At 38.7% G+C, this 24,940-nt stretch overlaps 1 protein-coding gene across 1 annotated transcript in view; it reads left to right on the top strand.

The window, feature by feature from the left end:
- The window catches only part of LOC138899361 (uncharacterized), a gene marked incomplete at its 3' end in the record, with an annotated part of 36,865 nt that extends 14,481 nt beyond the window's left edge, over nt 1-22,384 (top strand). The window contains exons 3-5 of the mRNA XM_070185528.1: nt 21,062-21,285; nt 21,637-22,068; nt 22,168-22,384. Of these exons, the coding sequence (XP_070041629.1) occupies nt 21,062-21,285; nt 21,637-22,068; nt 22,168-22,384 (873 nt within the window). The remainder of the gene's footprint in view (nt 1-21,061; nt 21,286-21,636; nt 22,069-22,167) is intronic.
- Nucleotides 22,385-24,940: the final 2,556 nt, after the last annotated feature.

Genomic DNA, 24,940 nt, shown 5'->3' with positions numbered 1-24,940 from the left:
TGGTTGAGTATTTTATCTCCGAGTTACTTCTGGTATTATTTGCTTATTGTTGTTATGGACTGTTGTGGACTATTGGTTTTGGACCCGACCTTGGTGGAAGCTTGTCACTACTTTCAACCTACGGCTAGGTTTGTTACTTACTTAGTACATGGGGTCGGTTGTACTGATACTACATTTCTGCACATTGCGTGCAGATGTTGGCTGTTGTTGTTGTTGTGCTCGATGGTTGCGGGACTTGAAGATGTACCTGCATTCCTGTTGTACCTTTCTCTTGTTCAAGGTAGCCTTAGATTTATAAAAGCTCTGTTTATGTATTATTCAAACAGACTATGTATTTATTTCATTTCCACTTTGTATACTCAATTCTAAGAGGGTCATGATTTGTACTACCAGTTCTTGGGGACTGTACACGATTTAGACCTTTATTCACTTAAATTGCTTTAATAATTATTATTAAAATTGGATAGTTAGTAATCGGCTTACCTAACGGGTTGGGTTAGGTGCCATCACGACTAGTTGGATTTTGGATCGTGTCAGGTATAGTCCATTTATTAAATACAACCTCTACACGTCTGCTCTAATGTTCATTGTTACAACAAGGAAAGCACATAGAAAGTGTTGAGTGATGACTAAATATCGATCGAATGAATGAAATAAAAAGAAAGAAATAAGGTAATTCGGATTAAGTCATATGATTAGATGGAGTTAGAAACATCATTTTTAGGGTACTATAAATATAATAATATAGACAAAATTTCTAACATTGTGAAATTGTAGTAAAACAACTTTTAATATATAATTACCAGCAATAGACAGGACAAGATACAAACTATATTAATTTACTGAAATACATGCACATAATATTCATACTATAAGCATTAAATAAAATGTCGACCCTGTGATCAGCAAGAGTACTACTCCAGCATACAGCAAACTTTTCTTGTTATCTCCACCAAATGACGTCAATTATTCATCCTTATTAAGAGTTTTGGATTCTGGAACAGGACGGCCACCCAGAATTGCTGGCGATTGAATCGAAGGGTTATTTTTATCGTCTCGGGTTGAATTTAGAACTGGAAACACCAAACCCTTTGGCTTAGATGGTAGTGGTGATGGTGGTGGCTCCTTTGGTACCTTGCTGCAGAAGGTATCATCTGACACTATTTCGCAAAAACAAAGAAGAAGAAAATACATGTATAAGTAGTACTCGCCCTATTTTATTTTATATGTCTTGTTTTGACTGTGTACGAGTTCAAGAATGAAAAATGGACTTTTAAATCACACTACCTTCAACTAAATGCGTGTATGATCTATAACATACTTACCAAATTAGCCTTTGAATCTAGTGGTCTTAATTAAACATGCCAATTTATTTCTATAAGAGACTTCATTAAAGGTAAAATGAGTAGTGAAAGGTATTTTTACAAAAACAGATGAAAAAAGTAAATCACATAAATATAAATGGAGAAAATATTTTTTTCTTTTTGGTAAAAATACATTGTGTAAATATATTTGTACGATAAGCATTTGAAAATAATGGAAATGGAAAATCAATTTGGAACAAGAAACGAAGCCTTATAAACCCCACTAAACTAAAGCCAAGCTATACTAAGAGGCCTCTTAAATTTATTTTTGTAAAATCTATATAATAATAAGACACAATTGAATTTGCCTTTTGATCTAAAGATCAATGAAAATATGACTAAATATAAAGTAGCTAAGTCAGAGACAGTTAGTTAAAGTCAGAAAATATGTCAAAAATATGAAAAGAAATAAATGAACTTAGAGGATAAAAAATTAAAATTGAAGAGGAAGATAAATATGCTAACTACTAAGAGAAAATTTATTGTTATTTGCTAACTCGTCTTGTACAAACTCAACAAAATAAATAAATTGCTTAAACTTGAAATCTCCTATTAATAACTTTTATATAAAAAAAATTGTATGTTACATATAATAATTAATAATATAGTAAACTCCTAATATTTTTGGGGCGTTCTAATTTTGGGGTCGAGCCTTACCCTTCGGCCACCCCTGGAAGCATATATTGATACATTTTTATGAAAATTCACTAAAACTTTCAAATGACTTTAGTACTAAGAAACTTAAAAGTCAAACGGAATAATTTTGAATCTTGGATATTAGATAGGGCAAAAATTACTTCTAGCCCGCGATCGAAATTATTTATATCCATAGCCGCAAAACTTTATAAAATATAAGTATTTTTATAACATATAGAAATGCATATCGATAAAAAATATTATTTTTTCAGCTATTATTTTTCAGTGCAGCTATACGGTGTCATTTTTCCTATTGGATATCCCGCCACTGATTATTGGTTTAATAAAAAATTTAAAATTAAATAGTTTTCAAATATTAAAAGATGTCATTCTTTTGAAAAAACGAAAAAAGAAGAGTACTATATAAAATAAAACAGAGGGACATGTTGATGAACTCGCCGAGGTGACGAGAAGGGTTGATGTAAGGACTCGACCGATCATTTTGAATATTATAATCCCATTCCCCCATTTACTGCTCAATTTATGCCTTGTTCTTGATTTATGACTTATCAGGTTAGTTGGTTCGGGTCCGTAAGGAATTCGGAGTGAAATGAGACACTTAGTCTCATAATTAAAAATAATTAAGTTAGAAAAGTGGACGGCGGTCTTGACATAGGAGCGTGTCCGGAAGAATTTTTGCAGGTCCATTGAGGAATTAGACTTGAAATGTCGAGAGTTGAATATTTGGGAAGTTTGACCGACGGATTTACTTTTTGATATCGGGGTCGAAATCCGATTCTGAAAATTATAATAGGTATGTTATGTCATTTATGACTTGTGTGCAAAATTTGAGGTCAATCGGACGTGATTTGATAGGTTTCGGCGTTATTTGTAGAAATTTGAAATTTCAAAGTTCAATAGGCTTGAAATGGGGCGTAATTCATGGTTTTATCGTTGTTTGTGGTGATTTGAGGATTCAACTAATTTCGTATGATGTTTTAGGACTTGTTGGTATATTTGGTTGAGGTCCCGAGTATTTAGGGTGAGTTTCAGATGGTTAACAGATCAAAAATTGAATTACAACAGCTGCTGTAATTTTCTTCTGTTGGAAATTTCTTCTGCTAGATTCGAGCCCAGAAATCTCTCAGAATCGAGCCCAAAAATCGAGCCCAGATGTGAGCCCATATCGAGCCCAGGGTCAAAGGCCACGATTGAAGCCATGATCGAGCCCAGGGTCGTGGGCCACGATCGAAACCATGATCGAGCCAAGGGTCGAGAGTCACGGTCGAAGGCAGGGTCGAAGACATGATTAAAGGCCATGGTCGAGGGCCATGGTCTAGGATCAAAATCAAAGTCACGATCGAGGCCCATGATCGAGGGCTTGTATCGAGGCTTAGGATTGAAGACCGGGATCGAGGACCACGATTGAAGGCCAAGATCAAGGCAGAACCGAGGTTGTCTGGGCAGGATTATAAAACAGGGACTTTGTTCCATTCGCCATTTTTGACAAATTGGAGCTTGAGGAGAGGCGATTTTTGATATATTTTCAAGGAAAACTTGAGGTAAGTCCCTTGTGATAATTTCTACTCCATAATACTGAATTATCATCGAATAATCTGACTAGATTACATGATTTTGAGGTGTAAATCGGAGATTGGAACTTAGAAATTTAGAAATAAGATTTGTAGATTTGAGGGTCAAGTTGAGGTCAGAATTTAGTAAAATTGGTATGGGTAGACTCGTGGTTGAATGGGATTTCGAATTTTATAACTTTTATCGAGTTCCGAGACGTGGGCTCCACATGCAATTTTTGAACTAAAATTAGGATTTTTTTATGGAAAACTAGCATTTTCTTATGAAATTAATTTCAATAAATTAATTTGACTGAAAAAAATTATTTATGGCTAGATACGAGGTGTTTGGAGACCAATTCACGAGGAAAGGACATTTCAGAATAAGAATTTCACGGGTTGAGGTAAGTAACAATTTTAAATCTGGTCCTGAGGGTATTAAACCCCGGATTTTGGTATCATGTGATTATTTTGGAGGTGACACACATGCTAGGTGACAGGCGTGTGGGCGTGCACCGAGGGGATTGTGACTTGGTTCGTCCCGAGAAAACTGTAAAGTTGAATAATTTGTTGTTTGCTATATGCGCTCTATTTGTTGATAAGATTTTACTGTAAATCATGTTAGAAAGCATGCTTAGGCTATGTGATAGTACTGTTGGGACCCACAGAGGTCGCGTACTTGTTGAATTGCCTGCTAAATGCTATATGTACTCAGTCTCGATTTTTACTTGCATATTTTATCTCAGTCTCTGTTATTATTATTGATACATCATATCATTGTTGTTTGGGCTCATTTCATGATTAATGAGACCCTCAAGGACTAGAGAGATTTTTGACTAAGAGAGAGGTCGAGGGCCTGATTATGAGATATTGATATCATAGCACGTGAGTTGGCCGTGCAGATCCTTATATTATACTATAACACATGCGTTGGCCGTGCGGATCCTTCTATTGTACTATAGCACGTGAGTTGGCCGTGCAGCACGTGAATTGGCCGTACAGCACGTGAGTTGTTCGTGCAGATTGTGGCGCTTGGGCTGTAGGAGCCCCTACGGAGTTTGTACACCCCCAGTGAGCGCAGGTACCCATTGAGAGTGAGCGATGAAGGCTGGGAGCCAAGTGAGTGATTAGGGCTGGGAGCCTAATGAGTGATTGTTGTCCTCAAAGGTTGTACTTGATTTCCAGTTGTTATTGCACTTGGTTGTTATCTGTCATTGTTGTGAAATCTCTTGAATATTTTTATATACGGATTACATGAACAGGAACTGTATAAAAATTTATTTGACATTAAACTGCCAGATTTGATAGCATGTCTATTGTTTGCTGGAATTAATGGAAATGAACCACAACTGTGTAGCTAGTTACTATCTTCAGTTCCTTATTTATTAATGTTACTTGTTGAGTTGGTTGTACTCATACTACACCCTGCACTTCGTGTGCAGATCCAGGTATTTTCGGACATAGCGGGTGTTAATCCTTTTGCGCGGTTGATTTTCAGGAGATTTTGAGGTAGATGCCGTGTTCCGCAGACCATGTCTCTCCTTCTCTATCTCTTTGTTTACTGTATTTGGTCTCAGACTATTATAGACCATATTTTTTCCAGACTTGTATTTATATTAGATGCTCATGTACTCAGTGATACCATGTTTTGGGAAGTGTTCGTATCGGTATTTGTGGGATTATGCATTGTATTTAAAATATTACATTTTCAAACTAAAAGAATTTGTGGTTCATTGAGATTTTCGGCTTGCCTAGTATTGAAATAGGCGCTATCACGAAAAGTTAGGATTTGGGGTCGTGACAGGTCCCGAGATGAAACAAAAAGAAAAGCTAATGTGACCATAGCTAAGCTGGAGCTGCAAAAATATTTGCAATGTAAATTTACTTATATGATAATTACATGTAACTTTCTATGGTAAACAATATTTGATAAGAGGAATCACATTAGAGGCCAATTAATTAACGCATGAGACGATGGTAGTTAGGATTAAGGAGAAAATACTGTATCATTTGAGAAGTAAAGCACAACAAAACGTGCGCAAAAGGCATAAATGCAAGAAATTCGTTATTAAAGAAAATAAAATATTAAGTACCATTATTTAAATCACTAACTAACTAGAAATTGATTTGGGTATTATCCACACTAAATGTGATGATCTCTAATAAATTTCCTCTTTGTCATTCTAATTTTTGTTTTTGTTTTTGTTAGAGAATAGTTTCTCTTTTATTTTGGAGAAACAGATATTTTATTAATAAACTACTAAGGTGGCATTACATCACTAGTACTATTAGTAGGAATAACACTTAAGTTTCCAAACATTGCCAGTTTGTTACATATGGAATTTGATATAAGTCTAGTAGTAGCTAGTCCATCTTTGTCCTATTCGATGGTTGTCTTGACAAGATCTGGGGGTGAACAAAATATTTGTGCCAGCAAGAGGTAGTTGTTTGGAGCCTAATTTACTGAAAACGTGTGCCACCTTGTTCCCTTCGCGGAAATTATACCGGATCACTGGATTCCCCAATCTCTTCAATAAGCACCTGCATTCAAGGACAACGTTAGTATATGCTGGGTAGCTATTATGCTCAAATAACTGGATTATCTCTGTGGAATCAGTTTCTATTTCCAGGGGAGTTAATCTTCTATCATATGCGAGTTTTAACCGTGCTTGGAGTGCTAGTAACTCTACATGTGTAGGGGCGTAAGCTCAGACTACTTTAGTGAAGCCTACTACCCAGTTACCTTGTGTGTTTCTAATAATTCCTTCAATGCCCCCAGCATGATACCTATCCAAAAACGTTCCATCTGTATTTAATTTGTATGTCTGAGGTGGTGGTAATTTCCACTTGATGAGGATGGTTTTTTTGTGCGTGCGGCTCGTATTGTTTTCTACGAGCAGTTTGAATTCGATGGTACGTATTTTGACCAATTGGTAGTTTAGAGGTCTGGAGAGGTTGTGAAAGTAGTTGTTGTTTCTATTTAGCTAAAGTTGCAATAGTACAAGAGGAAATACATCTTCCCAAGTTATATAGTTGTAGTTGGTAGGTATATGGAGATCCTTAAGCAAAAGCATCCAGTGCTTGCCATTTGGGAGGTTTGAGTATCAATTTCCAGGCTACTCCAGAATGTATGGGCAACTATACAATGTAGGAAGATATGTGTGATAGTTTCTTCTTCATTCTTACATATTGGGCACAGGTAGTCATTGGTGACTCCAATTTGATGAAGATATGACTTTGTGGGAAGGGTGTTACGATAACATTGCCAAAGGAAGAATTTTATTTTATTTAGGGTACTTAGTTTCCAAATCCATTCATAGTGAATATGTGTTTGTTGGTGTTGGTGAAGTAAGGTATAAACAAAGTGTGTGGAGAAGGTGCCATTTGGGTTTAAAGACCAAATGGGGTTGTCCATGGCCATTGGGTTGTTGGAAAGGGAAATGAGGGAAATATTTTCTCTAGTATTTTCTAGTAGCTCGAAGGAGATTTGTTACCAGTTCCACTTGTCGTGCTACCACAACTGGGAGACTGTTAGGTTAGTTTCGTTGATACAAAAGGACCCTTGAGTGATCGAACGGATACGAGGAGTGTTGGGGGATCCAATTTCCATAATAGAAGTGAATGAATTTTCCGTTGCCAACTTCCTATGTGATGACTTTTGTAACAATTTCCCATCCTTTCAACATATTTTCCCAAATGAAAGAGTTGGTCTTGGCATTAGCTCGCCCACAGTACTTTTGGATTAGGGTAATAGCACAAACTGTAGAAGGGATGGTGAATAATCCCCATGCTAACCTTGCTAGTACATCTTTATTTTTATGGATTGCATTATGAATTCCTAGACCCTCCGGTTTTTAGGGAGAGTTACGATATCCCAGGCAACATAGTGAATTCTCTTATTATGAGAAGTAGTGCCCCAAATGAAGTCACCCTGGATTTTGTCAATTTGTTGTTGAGTTTTCTTGGGAGGTACATGTATTGCATGATATGATTTGGTATAGCGTTGGCGGAATATTTTGCTAGAATTGTACGTCCCACAAGACTTAGGAAAGTTTATTTCCAATTTGACAGCTTGTGACACATATTATCAATAACAAATGGGAAATCGCCTGGCTTTGGTTTGTTGTTGAGGATAGGGTATCCCAAGTATTCTTCAAACTGTGTGGTTGGTTTAATGTTGAGCAACTCAACTGCATATTCTCTTATGGCAAGTGAGCAGTTGTTTGAGAAAAGAATTTTTGATTTTATATTGTATCATGACCCAAAATCCCACCACAGGCGCCGTGATGACACTTAGTCTCAAAGAATAGGTAAGCCGATTATAATAACAATTCAAGCCATTTTTTTAAATATAAACCAACATCAAAAATATTCAAACAAACACCCAAGATTGGTAATACTGAGTCACGAACTCTAACTGAATACATAAAATGATCTCAAGGATCGAAAACTCAATACTGTTTGATTAATAATTAACAGTACAATAAAATGGAAAGACTTCAAGGGACTGTGACGACCAAGCAGCTCTACCATGAATCCTTACGATCACACTTTAACTATGTCCGAGTCAGATAGCTCCAATACCTGGCTCTACACAAAAATGTGCAGAAGTGTAGTATGAGTAAACCACAGTCGGTATCCAAACCTCAGTGGAGTAGTAACGAGGTACAGCCAACACATTCACTAGTCTAATAACATGTGCAATATAGTATACAAAAATAATAGGAAACAAATAACAATGATGAAAACAATAATCAACCAGTGATATACACATCAGAGCGACAAGAACACTATAAATATTGCGCAACAAATAATGAATATAAGTATAACCAATTAATCAAGTCCTTCCAATATAAATCTTTCGCCTATATATTTTTCAAATAGAAATCTTCAGGATATAATACTTTCAAATAAATCTGTTTCAAATATAATTCCTTCAAATAAATATCTTTCAAATAAAATTCTTTTAAATAAATTTCTTTCGAATAAAAGTCACCCAGTGACACAACATTTCAAAATCATAAAATACGGATCTCGGCCCACTTTCATATTTCCATGGCACCTCGTACCAATTTCTGTATCATAACCACACAGACAACTCACGTGCCAAATATCATCATCACTTAACCACGGCACCTCATGCCCATATTTTATATCATAACTTGTCACGACCCCAAATTCCCTCCGTAGGATGTCGTGATGGCACCTAGTCTCTAAGACTAGGTAAGCCTATCAATGCGAAATAATAATAAATATTTGAAATAAATAAACTACAATTCAAACAATTTCAACTCCCAAAACTCGGTAGAAATAAGTCACAAGCTTCTAAGAATTTATTCTTAATGTCTCTATATGTCAAGGTCTAGATAAAATATAAGGAAGCAACATAAAATGATAGAAGGGGACTCCGGAGTCTGCGGACGCTGGCAGATATACCTCGAAGTCTCCGTGCGCAGGTAACTCAATGATGTCTAGGCTGGTAAAAATGTACCTGGATCTGCACAAAAAAAGATGTGCAGAAGTGGAGTATGAGTACACCACAGCGGTACCCAGTAAGTGCCAAGCCTAACCTCGGTAGAGTAGTGACGGGGTCAGGTGAGGCCCTACTAGAATATAATAATGGCATGGTAAAGTGTTTATCAATGTAGTAAAATAAAATGACATTGATAATGAATCAAATAGTATGTCACATTTAATGACACCAAATAATTGCAAATAATATCTCGTGGAAATCAAAACAGAATTTCCTTCAACTTTATGAAAATCACAATAATAATCAAAGGCAACTACGGCCATAAATCAATATCAACAAGGGCACTCCCGAGGTACCGCCTCGTAGTCCCAAATCATAAATAAATTCACAATATCTCATTTCCTTATATCACCGCGGGAGCCTTCACAATTTATTTAAAGAAAACATTTTCCCGAAATAGCATACCGCGTTTTAGCCACCCTTATCACACCGCATGACTTCTAGTAGTTCCCCTACTAGCCACGCGTATCAAGCCACCCTTATCTCACCGCATGCGTTTCAACACCCAGACCTTATACCACCGCATGCGTATCAATATCACAATATATCACAATTTGCACCTCAAGTGCTCAAATAATTTAACTTGCCAAAATAATTCAACAACAATATTTTTCCACAATAAAGAGCTCACGGCTCATGCCAAAATAAATCATCAATAATAGTTTTCCACAATAAAGAGCTCACAGCTCATGTCAAAATAATTCATCAATAATATTCTTCCACAATAAAGAGCTCACGGCTCACTCACAATGAGTATAAAAATATTCAGGAGTAAATAATTTAGGAAAATAATATTTCAAAATCTTTACTACGTTGCTTCAATATCAAAATTAAAAATGTCAAATACTTCATATTAATAATATTTAATTTAAAGAAAATCAACCTTCAAATAATGCACAGAATAAAAGAAACCAAGTTTCAACTAAACAGGTAAAACAATTAGTAAGAAAAGATCAAACAAATTTGAAGTATATATCTCACATCAATGATGAAGAATATAACAAGATAAAATAATTTAATAAATGCGCAACCGTGATCTACACAATTTAAAAATATAATCTTTCGCAAATTAACCCGTGTACACACTCGTCACCTCGTGCACACGACTTTCAACACATTTCAATAATCACATCAATACCAATTCTAGGGAAATTTCCCCACACAAGGTTAGACAAGTCACTTACCTCGACTTGCTCCAATTTAATCAAGTATTATGCTTTTTCCTCGATTTTCCGACTCCGATCGACTCGTATCTAGTCATAATTAATTCGATACAGTCAACAAAAATTATAGTAATCAATTTCATAAGCAAATATTACATTTTCATTAAAAATCCGAAATTAGCTCAAATTTTGCCCGTGGGGCCCACATCTCGGAATTCGGCGAAACATATAAAATCCGACAACCCATTCAATTACGAGTCCACCCATACCAATTTTACCAAAATCCGATAACAACTCGACCTCCAAATCTTAAATTTTTGTTTTTGGAAGATTTTACAAAAATCTTAATTTCTTCCATTTAAATCCGAAATAAATGATGAATATGACCATGGATTTATTAAATATAATCACATTTGGATATAGGACACTTACCCAAGTTGAAGTCTTGAAGAAATCCTCAAAATCGCCCAAGAACCGTGCTCCAAAACTCCAAAAGGAAATGACCATTTTTGGTCCTTAAGTTTCTGCCCAAAAAATACTATTCTGGTCGCTAAAAGTCCAATCCTGTCGCTAAAAGTGTCACATCTGGTCGCTAAAGGTGCACACCAGGACTATTTACACCAATAGTTTTATTTCACTAAAAAGGCTCTAACTCCATCATACGAACTCGAAATTCGACAATTCTTGTTCCTATGAGTCATAAATAAAACTACGAACCCATTCGTTCAATCGAAACTCAATTCAGAGCTCATTTGCTCAATATGATACCAATTTCACTCGTTAAACAATTAACTCATATTTCGCGCTTAAAACTCAATCGTGACTTGATGAAATTAGACCAAACTTTCCAGATCACTCCTATAATTCATTATCAAAATGTAGAAAGTCTCGAAATCGAATTTCGATCTCCAGAACTAAAAATGGACTTTTGGATCATTACATGCTTATGTTGAAAACATCAAACTCTTCCTCGACAGCCTGTAGTTTATCAATCATAACTTCTTGTACTCAACTCCAACTGCCAAACGGTTTAAAGTTCTGCAAACTAGATACACAGTACTACAACTTTCATGTTTTGCTCATCGCCCAACTCCTTATATATTGCGAGATATAAGCTCCCAAAGTCAGCCCTGTGCAGCAGAAATTTCTGGCGATGCACACTGCTGTAGCAAAAATCTGCAGTAGCAGCTTCAGTCAATTGATCATAACATTTTGTATAAATGTCTGAATGATAAATGGTTTATCATTCTGGAAACTAGAATCAAAGAGCTACAACTTTTATGTTTTGAAAATGTTCAGATTCCTTATAGATTTCGAGTTAAAAGCTTCCAAACTTGGCTCCACGCACGGAATTTGTGCAACAGATTTCTGCTGCAAACAGAAATTTCCAGCACTTTGTCCGAAATCCATTCCGTTTACCTTCCGAAATCCACCCGAGACCCTCGGGACCTTAACCAATTATTCCAACATGTCCCAAAATACCATACGAACTTAGTCGAGGCTTCAAACTACATCAAACAACATCAAAACGACGAATCACACCTCAAATCAAAATCAATGAACTTTGAACTTTCAAATTCTATATCTTGTGTCGAAACACATCAAATCAATTCGGAATGACTTCAAATTTTGCACACAAGTCATAAATGACATAACTGAGCTATGAAAATTTTCAGAATCGTATATCGACCTCGATATCAAAAAGTCAACCTCTCGTCAAACTTCCCAAAAATTCAACTTTCGGCATTTCAAGCCTAATTCTACTACGGACTTCCAAATAAAATTTCGATCATGATCCTAAGTCCAAAATTACCATACGGAGCTGTTGGAATCATCAAAATTCTATTCCGGGGTCGTTTGCATATAATTTGACATCCGGTCATTATTTGAACTTAAACTTTTAATTTTTCATCAAAATTTCATATCTCGGGCTAGACCTCGGAATTTGATTCCGGGCATACGCCTAAGTCCCAAATCACGATACAGACCTACCAAAATTGTCAAAACATTGATCCGAGTCTGTTTGCTCAAAATGTTGACCAAAACCAACTCAGTTGAGTTTTAAAGCTCTAATTCACATTTTAATTCATTTTTCACCTTAAATTTTCCGAAAAAGTTTTACGGACTGTACACTCAAGTCGAGTAATAGTAAATAGTGTTTAGATCACATAATTAATCATTAAATTTAAAGATGACATTTTGGATCATCACATTCTCCACCTCTAAAACAAACGTTCGTCCTCGAACGGAGTTAGAAAAAGTACCTAAGCTGGTGAATAAGTGTGGATAACATATGCGCATATCATGCTCGGTCTCCCAAGTCGCCTCCTCGACCGGATGACCCCTCCACTGAACCTTCCCGGAAGCAATGTTCTTTGACCTCAGCTTTTGAACATGCCTATCCAAAATAGCCATTGGTTCCTCAACATAAGATAGATTCTTGTCCAACTGAACCTAATTGAAGTCTAGCACATGAGACGGATCCACGTGATATTTTCGAAGCATAGAAACATGAAATACCGGATGACCAGTAAAGAGACTAGGTGGTAGTGTAAGTTTGTAAGCCACATCTCCAATTCTCTCAAGAATCTCAAAAGGCCCAATATACCTAGGGCTCAAATTGCCCTTCTTCCCAAACCTCATCACACCCTTCATAGGCGAAACCCGGAGCAATACCCGCTCATCAACCATGAATGCAACATCACGAACCTTCCGATTCGCATAACTATTCTATCTAGATAGGGATGTACGAAGTCAATCCTGAATCAAGTCTGTACCCAATACCCTAGCCTCGCTCGGTTCGAACCAACCCACTGGGGACTGGCACCACCTACCATACAAGGCCTCATACGGAGCCATCTGAATGCTTGACTGACAACTGTTGTTGTAAGCAAGATACGCAAGTGGTAAGAACTGATCCCAAGCAACCCCAAAATCTATCACACATGCACGAAGCATATCCTCCAGTATCTGAATAGTGCGTTCGGACTGCCCGTCCATCTGAGGGTGAAATGCTGTACTCAACTCTACCCGGGTACCCAACTCACGCTGTACTGCCCTCCAAAACCGTGAGGTAAACTGTGTACCCCGGTCAGAGATGATAGATACTGGTACACCGTGAAGTCTGACAATCTCGCGAATATATACCTGAGCCAACTGCTCTGAAGAGTAAGTAGTAATCACAGGAATGAAATGAGCTGATTTGGTCAGCTTATCCACAATCACCCAAACTGCGTCTAACTTTCACTGAGTCCGTGGGAGCCCAACAACGAAATCCATAGTGATCCTCTCCCATTTCCATTCTGGAATCACTAATTTCTGAAGCAATCCACTAGGTCGTTGATGCTCATATCTCACTTGTTGACAATTTAGACACCGAGCTACATACTCCACTATGTCTTTCTTCATCTTCCTCCACCAATAATATTGCCTCAAGTCTTGCTACATCTTCGTAGCACCCGGATGTATGGAGTACCGCGAATTAACAGCCTCCTGGAGAATCAATTCACGAAAACCATCTACATTAGGCACACATAGCCTACCCTGCATCCGTAATACATCTTCATCTCCAATAGTGACTTCCCTGGTATCACCGTGTTGAACTGTGTCCTTAAGGACAAGCAGATAGGGGTCATCATACTGACGTTCTCTGATACGATTACAAAGTGAAGACTGGAAAACCACGCAAGCCAAAATCCGACTCGGCTCGGAAACATCCAATCTAACAAACTGGTTGGCCAAGGCCTGAACATCCATGGCTAAAGGCCTCTCTGCTACCGGTAAATATGCTAAGCTACCCAAACTCTCCGCCTTACGACTCAAGTCATCGGCCACCACATTGGCCTTCCCCGGATGATAGAGAATGGTGATATCATAATCCTTAAGCAACTATAACCATCTCCGCTGCTGCAAATTAAGATCCTTTTGTTTAAACAGATGTTGTAGACTCTAGTGATCAGTGTAGATTTCATAATGGATACCGCACAAATAATGCCGCCAAATTTTTAAGGCATGAACAATAGCTGCTAACTCCAGGTCATGTACAGGATAATTCTTTTCATATACCTTTAACTGTCTAGACGCGTAGGCAATCACCCTACCGTTTTGCATCAACATCGTGCCGAGACCAATACGCGACGCATCACAATACACAGTATAAGATCATGTACTTGTAGGTAATACCAATACTGGGCTGTAGTCAAAGCTGTCTTGAGCTTTTGGAAGCTTTCCTCACATTCCTTAGTCCATATGAATGGAGCACCCTTCTGGGTCAATCTGGTCTTAATAGTTGTTCATAATCAATTACAAAATCATCAATTAACTTCATGTTAACAAAAATCTCGTTTTAAACTTTCACAATACTGATAACGAGATACGAGGCATGAAGACCTCATAATTATTTACCCCAATTAATGAGTCACATTTAACGCCACCTAGGTGGGCACCTACCTCGTATGTTAAAAATTAATAATTACCACACGAATTTGACAACTATGCATAGAGAATTTCATATAGAATTTTCAAATAAGCCTAACAGGCATGACTCCCTATTAGTACTATAGTACAAATTTAATTTCACAAGGGAGAACTTAAACACAAGAATTTTCCTCACAAGGATCTCGTCCTTTTATAACTTCCACCGCAGCTCGTAGCCCGGTTTAAACATATTAATTTATATAAAAATGTGAGGATCTCGTCCTCAGTTCTGAATCACAAGTAATATGCACATCCTGCCAATTGCAAATTTCTATTTTCTCCATTTTAAATAATTTCGGTTACACCAAATCACAACACATAATGAACCCCATACCGGTAGGGCATATAATTCATAATTTGCAATTAATTATTCGGAATTTACATCAAAATTTACCGAAATGAGTAACAGAAAGCCACATTTAGCCTCACGGCTCTTATTAGTGACCAACACGAAATGATAGGCGTAGTTATCTCCATAAAATCTCCCAACAGGGGTAAACACATAAGTAAACTATAGAATTATGAAGTTCACTCATAATTGGAGCACAATAGGAAGACTCATTTCGATATTGAGAACCGAATCAACTTAAGGAAATTATTCCTTATATTAAATCGAGGTCGTACCTGTAACGACACCATCTAATGTAGCGACCTCTGCCATACCGTAAAATAAATATATCAACGGCTGGGTCTCCACATCTAGGATGCCTTTTACCCGTCTGTCCTCCACCCTTAACTGGTCGTGTGGGTGGTGTAGTAACTGCAATGGGGCACGTAGCCTGAGTGCTTTGATGAAATATGTCTCTCCCAAGTTTGGGACAATTTTCTCATGATGTGCCTAGTATCACCGTATTCATAACAACCCTTTTGCGGGTTAGGCTGCTCATATTAAGTCTGTGCAGATAACTAGAATAACCATTGTAGGAACTCATGTCGGTGGTGCATTAAAATAACTTACTAGAGCACCCCGAGTAATCTAATGTGCGGACTCGGCTGGCCGACTGCCCGAGCCCCCTCCATAATGATTTATACTTGCACAGTAGAATCCACTGAATCCCTCAGAACCTTGAGACGTCTTGGTCTCTTTTTTTTTTCTTTTTTCTTTTTTTTTTCACCCCGAACACATTCTAATATCTTGGCAATTTGTACAACTAGCATAAATGAAGTTTATCTTGTAGCTCCCGAGTCGTACAAAATTTTACGATCATAATTAAGTCCTTTAATGAGTCTGTGGACTCGCCCTCTGGTTGTAGGAAGCAAAGTAGGAGTATGATGGGCTAACTTATTGAACTTGATGGCATATTTTGACATCGTCAATGGTGACATGATGCAACCGTTCAAACCCTATGCGCCACGCATTACAGAGAGTCCAGAAAACAAACTCTTTCAAAAGGGTTTCTCAGAACTAACTCGAGTGCGTGGTGTTGCATTGGCTGGTCTGCTCTCTTCATAGGCTTGCCACGAACACCGGTGGATAATTATCTCTCCCAAGGCGAATTCCTTCTTTTGTTATACTGACTCTACACTATTGAGCTGACCAATTTCTTAACATACTCTTCGACTCATCTTTGGGGTAATCCTTACACCTATTTATACACAACGATCACAAAAGTAGAGCTCCATACTAGCGAATCTTGTCACGAACCACATAGTCCAGACTCTCGTCAACAAGTGTACTTACTCCGAAGCACCCCAAAATCTGCAACAGTGACGTCCACGCTGAGTAGACCTTCTATAAATTTAGAGTTCTTTCTATAATGGTATTGAAGTATAGGATTATTAAGGAGGCATACATACCGCAAGTCCTAACATTATCCTCCACAAAATCTCAGGTCTTAAACATGTGTAAATTTTAGGGAACCTTTCATGTTACAACCCAAATTCGGATACCATAGATCACGCCGTACGTTACTCGACATAAATCCAAAAAGATATTATCTTTGAGATGATAAGAAGTTAATCCTATTGGTCTTAAATGATACAAGGGTGTATAAGAGTGGTTAACAAGTATTTGAAGTTAAACGAATTAAGGATGTTGTAACCTGTATTTTCGGGTAACACTAGAGGTGATTAACTGTCCCAAGAGGTCTTGTTTAAATGTATTTGAATCATATAATATCCGTATCATAAGTCTTGAAGTCAAGCGAGTTATGAAACAAAAGTCGATAAAAGTTGTCGCAACTTATGTTTATAATTTTACTTAAACATTAGGTCAAATGTTACTGCATTTTTCTCCCAATGTGCTTAGAATTATGGGGTGATATCCCTATCAAATTGAAGATCTATGAGTCTAGTTTCCAACTCATTAAACCGTTCGTCGATACGATCTCGGAATAGAGAGATATTCGCATTTTCGCGAGAGTGCGCCAAGCTGCTCTCTATGGGGCCCACAAAGGCGGTTTAAGACATTTGGACATATATAAGATACCTCAACCCCGTTTTAAGTCATTATTTTTCAGTATATTCAGACCTTATAACCCTAAAAACAGTCTCTCAAGGTTCTCTCATGATCCAAGACCCAAACAAAGGGCAAACAACACAAATCAAATGTCGGGAATCCCGTGGCGCTAGTAAGTTTCTTGTTCTTCTTGTTGTTGCTGATTTTTGTGTTGTTCCAGCTCGTGTGGGAGGTTGTTTTAAGTGCTTTATGTTCTGTAAATACACCTTAAAGTTTTTAATATCAACCCTAGGTGATTTCAAGTCTTCTAAAGTAATTCTAGTGCCAAAAAAACCCGAATTAATTGCTAGTTTCGCTTCCTTGTTCTTGTGGCAGAATTGAAGGGATATTTCGTGGAAAATTAAGGTCAAATTGGAGTTTTTCTTTCTGTTTGAAGGTAAGGAACCTCTTACTCTATATATATTTAAGATTATCCAAGTTGCAGCTAAGTCGTTGAAGCTAGAACTTGTGAAATATATATCGAAAGGCTTGGTAGTAATGTTGTTCGTTGGTGGACTGTTTTGGGAGGCTCAATATGATGATTAATGATGTTGTTTGGGCTGTTTGGTGATTATATTGACTTGTGTGAAGTCATATAAATAGGGGAGGTGCTGTCCGTTTCATCGTAAAATAGGTTGCGGTCGATACATAATAGTTACGACGCTTAAACGATAATGATAGTGTCATTTCTCTTATTGTAGACTAAGGAGTCGTGACATTTGAATAGCTTGAGGTTGGGCAGTATATACAAGGTATGTGTGGCTACCCCCTTCATTCTTTTGCACGACTCCGATTGTACATAATGTAATGAATGAGCTCCCAAAGATACTCTACTCTTAGAAGCTAGCAGTACTTACATTGCTGCCCTTCTTATGAAACGATTGATATTGATGTTACTTCTCTTATTCTTATATTATCAATGTTGTTGGTAGTTCCTGATTCTTATAAGATTCTTGATGAAGAGTTAATCCTAATAACGTGTACGAAGGATACCGACCTTACGTCACTCTGAAAGGTTCAAAATGTGATTCCAATGAGTCCAGCATGCATCATATATATGTATCTATTTTACTCTACCGAGCCGCGCTATAGTTGGCCGGGTATGGCACCTATTGTGCAACCACTGATCAGTTGGGTTTTACCGAGCTCCACGTGGCCGGGTACGATTCTACCGAGCCCTATGATGGCCGGGTACGTTTTACCGAGCCTATTATGGCCGGGTACGATATGATGATGATGATGCCCACAAAGGCATATGTTTTAAAAGTTTATGTATATATATATGTATGTATCATGTATTTCATGTCAGTAGCCCTCATAGGTACCCAGATGTCACAGGTTTTATATTCCCTATCACTGTTTACATTATTGTTCTTACTTATGCTATTCTGCCTTACATACTCAGTACTTTATTCGTACTGACGTCCTTTTTATTTGTGGACGCTGCATGTCGTGCTGCAGGTCCTGATAGACGGGTAGACGCAGCTCCCCCATCACAGTAGGCTATCCGGTTCAGCGTTATTGGCAAGATCCTTTCTCCGGACTTGCCGTGGTCTTGGTATGCATTTTTGTTATAGACATTATGGGTATGTCGGGGCCCTGTTCCGGCAATGTTGTAGCACTTATGTTCTTTTAGAGGCTCATAGACAGGTGTCGACTCATGTATGGTTTGGAATGCCTTGTCGGCTGATTTTTGTTATATAGTCTTTCATGGCACCATGGTAGCTCGTACCTTATATATAGTTTCTTGACAGTCTTGTCGTCCCATGTTACGTATGTTCATGACATTATCTTTCATTGTTGGATGTTCATGATCCATGTCTACCATTTATATTGGTCTTGTCGACCCTTAAAGATAATAATGAAGGTTAGATAAAATGTACGTTGGTGCTCGGCAAGTATGGCCCGGGTGCTAGTCATGACCCTCCAGTTGGGTCGTGACAAACTTGGTATCAGAGCAGTCTGTCCTAGGGGTTGTCTATGAGCCGTGTCTAGTAGAGTTTTGATTATGGATGTGTAGCGCGCCACATTTATAATCAGGAGGCTACATGACATCTAGGGTTGTTACCTTCTTCCTAAATCTAGATCGTGCGTAGAGTTAAGTCGTAAGTGTTCATATCTAATATTCACATTGTTTTCTTTCAGCGATGCCTTCGACTAGGAAGCAAGCGATTAGTAAACGGCTTGATACAGCTGTGGGCGAGGGTAACATTCAGGTGCCTCCAGCCAGAGCAGGCTAAAGTGAGGCTCAGAGTGAGATGCCGTCTCATACCTCTCTGTCTCCTCCGGAGGTTATTAGGAGGCACCCAGTACATCCAGTTCCTCTGTCTGGCACTACAGACCACGATATGCGCAGTGCGGTGTAGTTGTTGACTAGCTTGGTAGCTGCTCAGGCTTAGAGGCAGAATACCGGTGCTGCTGATAAACCGGTTAGTGCGAGAGTTCGTGATTTTATTAATCTAGACCCTCTAGTGTTTACCGGATCAGACCCCAAGGAGGACCCGCAAACATTTATTGATCAGGTTCATTGCACATTGCGGGTTATGCATGCTAGTAATACGGAGGCAGTAGAGTTGGCTTCTTATCGGTTACGGGATTTAGCGATTTTATGGTATGATAGTTGGGAGAGATCTAGGGGTCTGAACGCTCCTCCAGCCGTGTGGAAGGAATTTTCTAAGGCCTTTCTTCGTCACTACTTGCCAGCTGAGATACGACGAGCTAGAGCTGATAAGTTCTTGAACCTTCGACGGGGTAATATGAGTGTACGAGAGTATAGTATACAGTTTGATTCTTTAGCAAGGTATACTCCTCATATGGTGGCCGAGATGAGTGATAGGGTGCACCTGTTCGTGAACGGGTTGGGACCACATCTGATAAATGAGTGCACAATAGCCTCCTTGGTAGAGGGCATGGATATTTCCCGTATTCAGGCTTATGCCCAGACCCTTTAGGATCATAAGTTATATGCTAAGCTCTCTAAATGTGAATTCTTGCTGAACTCAATAGCATTCCTTGGCCATGTGATATCCGATGAGGGTATTAGTGTCGACACTCAGAAGATCGATGCAGTGAAGAATTGGCTGAGACCTACAACACCGTCAGAAGTCCGCAGGTTCCTGGGGCTAGCAGGATATTATAGGCGGTTTGTAGAAGGGTTTTCCTCTATATCAGCACCATTGACTAAGTTAACACAGAAAACTACCAAGTTCCATTGGTCTGATGCTTGTGAACATAGTTTTCAGGAGCTAAAGAATCGATTGACATCTGCGCCAGTGCTCACTCTCCCAGAAGGAACAGAAGGTTATGTGGTATATTGTGATGCCTCAGGTATAGGTTTGGGGTGCGTATTGATGCAACGTGGGAAGGTGATTGCTTATGCATCACGACAATTGAAGAAGCATGAAAAGAATTACCCGACTCATGATTTGGAATTGGCTGCAGTAATATATGCTTTGAAGATATGGCGGCACTACTTATACGGCGTCCATGTTGACATCTACACAGATCACAAAAGTTTACAATACATCTTCAAGCAGAAGGAGTTGAATTTGAGGCAGCGTAGGTGGCTTGAATTACTGAAAGACTCTGACGTCGAGATATTGTACCATCCCGGTAAAGCCAATGTTGTGGTAGACGCTCTCAGCCGTAAGTCAATGGGAAGCTTAATACATATTGAGGCAGGTAGACAAGGGTTGACCAAAGAGCTTCACCAGCTGGCCAATATGAGAATCAGATTGTTGGACTCTAATGACGGAGGTGTTACTGTACAGAATACAGCAGAATCATCTTTGGTAGCCGAGGTAAAAGCACGGCAATATGAAGATCCTACCTTAGTAAGATTGAGAGAGGGAATTCAGCAGAGTAAGATTACAGCTTTCAAGATCGGAGGAGATGGGACACTGAGATACCAGGGCCGATTATGTGTGCCTAGTGTGGCAGGGTTGCGAGAGAAGATTATGATTGAGATTCATCAGTCCCGATATTCTATCCATCCTGGCTCGACAAAGATGTATCATGACGTTAAGGAGCAGTATTGGTGGGACAACATGAAGAAGTCTATTGCAGAATTTGTAGCCCAGTGTCCTAATTGTCAACAAGTAAAGATCGAGCATCAGAAACCCAGTGGATTGATTCAGAATATAGAGATTCCGACCTGGAAATGGGAGGTGATTAATATGGACTTCATTATTGGATTACCTCGCTCTTATCATAAGTTTGACTCCATTTGGGTGATAGTTGATCGACTTACAAAATCTGCCCATTTTCTACCAGTTAAGACAACTTACACGGCTGAAGATTATGCGAAGTTGTATATCAAGGAGATTGTTAGGCTTCATGGTGTGCCGGTATCTATTATATCAGACCGAGGAGCTCAATTTACGGCTAACTTTTGGAGGTCTTTTCAGAAGGGTTTAGGCACACAAGTAAATCTCAGCACTGCATTCCATCCGCAGACTGACGGACAGGCTGAACGTACCATCCAGACGCTGGAAGATATGCTACGAGCATGTGTTCTAGATTTTAAGGGGAATTGGGATGACCATCTGGCACTTATAGAATTTGCCTACAATAATAGCTACCATTCCAGTATTAAAATGGCCCCGTATGAGGCACTTTACGGGAGGAGATGTAGATCACCAGTTGGATGGTTCGAAGTCGGTGAGACAGAATTATATGGGCCAGATTTGATTCACCAAGCCATTGAGAAGGTGAAACTGATACAAGAGCGGCTGAGGACGGCACAAAGCAGGCAAAAATCTTATTCCGATGTCCGACGTCGTGATCTGGAATTTGAGGTTGGTGATTGGGTTTTCCTGAAGATCTCGCCGATGAAGGGTGTTATGCGTTTTGGGAAGAAGGGTAAGTTGAGTCCGCGGTATATTGGGCCGTACAAAATTCTTCGACGAATTGGACAGGTTGCTTACGAGTTAGAATTGCCATCTGAATTGGAATTTGTCCACCCGGTATTCCATGTATCTATGTTGAGGAAATGTATTGGAGACCCTTCTCGGGTCATCCCTATCAAAGATGTACAAGTTACAAAGGATCTATCATATGATGAAGTGCCAGTGGCTATATTAGATCGACAAGTCCGCAAGCTGAGAACAAAGGATGTAGCTTCCGTGAAAGTATTATGGAGGAACAAGAATATAGAAGAAATGACATGGGAAGCAGAAGAGGAGATGAAGTCTAAATACCCTTACCTATTCCAGAGTGAAAATAACGAGGATACCGGGGGAAAGAAGGACGCATTATAAGGTGAAACGGCTCTATGAGGTAAGCAATAGCTTGTGAATACTCTTTTTTTTAATACAAAATGGTGATATGCAGATAATGTACATATCCATAATGCTTTGTATAGTCTTGTATGGCCATAGGTTGGGTTTAACTGCTTGCAAGTTTGGCTAGTGTCCATTTTATAGGGGAAACTCAGCCGGAAATCTCCGTCGGAATCCACGATGAGTTAGACACCCCATAAACCCTTACATTCGAGGACGAATGTTCCTAAGAGGGAGAGGATGTTACAACCCAAATTCGGATACCATAGATCACGCCGTACGTTACTCGACATAAATCCAAAAAGATATTATCTTTGAGATGATAAGAAGTTAATCTTATTGGTCTTAAATGATACAAGGGTGTATAAGAGTGGTTAACAAGTATTTGAAGTTAAACGAATTAAGGATGTTGTAACCTGTATTTTCGGGTAACACTAGAGGTGATTAACTGTCCCAAGAGGTCTTGTTTAAATGTATTTGAATCATATAATATCCGTATCATAAGTCTTGAAGTCAAGGGAGTTATGAAACAAAAGTCGATAAAAGTTGTCGCAACTTATGTTTATAATTTTACTTAAACATTAGGTCAAATGTTACTGCATTTTTCTCCCAATGTGCTTAGAATTATGGGGTGATATCCCTATCAAATTGAAGATCAATGAGTCTAGTTTCCAACTCATTAAACCGTTCGTCGATACGATCTCGGAATAGAGAGATATTCGCATTTTCGCGAGAGTGCGCCAAGCTGCTCTCTATGGGGCCCACAAAGGCGGTTTAAGACATTTGGACATATATAAGATACCTCAACCCCGTTTTAAGTCATTATTTTTCAGTATATTCAGACCTTATAACCCTAAAAACAGTCTCTCAAGGTTCTCTCATGATCCAAGACCCAAACAAAGGGCAAACAACACAAATCAAATGTCGGGAATCCCGTGGCGCTAGTAAGTTTCTTGTTCTTCTTGTTGTTGCTGATTTTTGTGTTGTTCCAGCTCGTGTGGGAGGTTGTTTTAAGTGCTTTATGTTCTGTAAATACACCTTCATGTTTTTAATATCAACCCTAGGTGATTTCAAGTCTTCTAAAGTAATTCTAGTGCCAAAAAAACCCGAATTAATTGCTAGTTTCGCTTCCTTGTTCTTGTGGCAGAATTGAAGGGATATTTCGTGGAAAATTAATGTCAAATTGGAGTTTTTCTTTATGTTTGAAGGTAAGGAACCTCTTACTCTATATATATTTAAGATTATCCAAGTTGCAGCTAAGTCGTTGAAGCTAGAACTTGTGAAATATATATCGAAAGGCTTGGTAGTAATGTTGTTGGTTGGTGGACTGTTTTGGGAGGCTCAATATGATTATTAATGATGTTGTTTGGGCTGTTTGGTGATTGTATTGACTTGTGTGAAGTCATATAAATAGGGGAGGTGCTGTCCGTTTCATCGTAAAATAGGTTGCGGTCGATACATAATAGTTACGACGCTTAAACGATAATGATAGTGTCATTTCTTTTATTGTAGACTAAGGAGTCGTGACATTTGCATAGCTTGAGGTTGGGCAGTATATACAAGGTATGTGAGGCTATCCCCTTCATTCTTTTGCACGACTCCGATTGTACATAATGTAATGAACGAGCTCCCAAAGATACTCTACTCTTAGAAGCTAGCAGTACTTACATTGCTGCCCTTCTTATGAAACGATTGATATTGATGTTACTTCTCTTATTCTTATATTATCAATATTGTTGGTAGTTCCTGATTCTTATAAGATTCTTGATGAAGAGTTAATCCTAATAACGTGTACGAAGGATACCGACCTTACGTCACTCCGAAAGGTTCAAAATGTGATTCCAATGAGTCCAGCATGCATCATATATATGTATCTATTTTACTCTACCGAGCCGCGCTATAGTTGGCCGGGTATGGCACCTATTGTGCAACCACTGATCAGTTGGGTTTTACCGAGCTCCACGTGGCCGGGTACGATTCTACCGAGCCCTATGATGGCCGGGTACGTTTTACCGAGCCTATTACGGCCGGGTATGATATGATGATGATGATGCCCACAAAGGCATATGTTTTAAAAGTTTATGTATATATATATGTATGTATCATGTATTTCATGTCAGTAGCCCTCATAGGTACCCAGATGTCACAGGTTTTATATTCCCTATCACTGTTTACATTATTGTTCTTACTTATGCTATTCTGCCTTACATACTCAGTACTTTATTCGTACTGACGTCCTTTTTATTTGTGGACGCTGCATGTCGTGCTGCAGGTCCTGATAGACGGGTAGACGCAGCTCCCCCATCACAGTAGGCTATCCGGTTCAGCGTTATTGGCAAGATCCTTTCTCCGGACTTGCCGTGGTCTTGGTATGCATTTTTGTTATAGACATTATGGGTATGTCGGGGCCCTGTTCCGGCAATGTTGTAGCACTTATGTTCTTTTAGAGGCTCATAGACAGGTGTCGACTCATGTATGGTT

The sequence above is a fragment of the Nicotiana tomentosiformis genome, chromosome 9, assembly GCF_000390325.3.
Source record: "Nicotiana tomentosiformis chromosome 9, ASM39032v3, whole genome shotgun sequence".
NCBI classification, from domain to species: Eukaryota; Viridiplantae; Streptophyta; class Magnoliopsida; order Solanales; family Solanaceae; genus Nicotiana; species Nicotiana tomentosiformis.
Note: the sequence above shows the minus strand (reverse complement) of the source record. Positions and strands in the feature narration are given on the sequence as shown.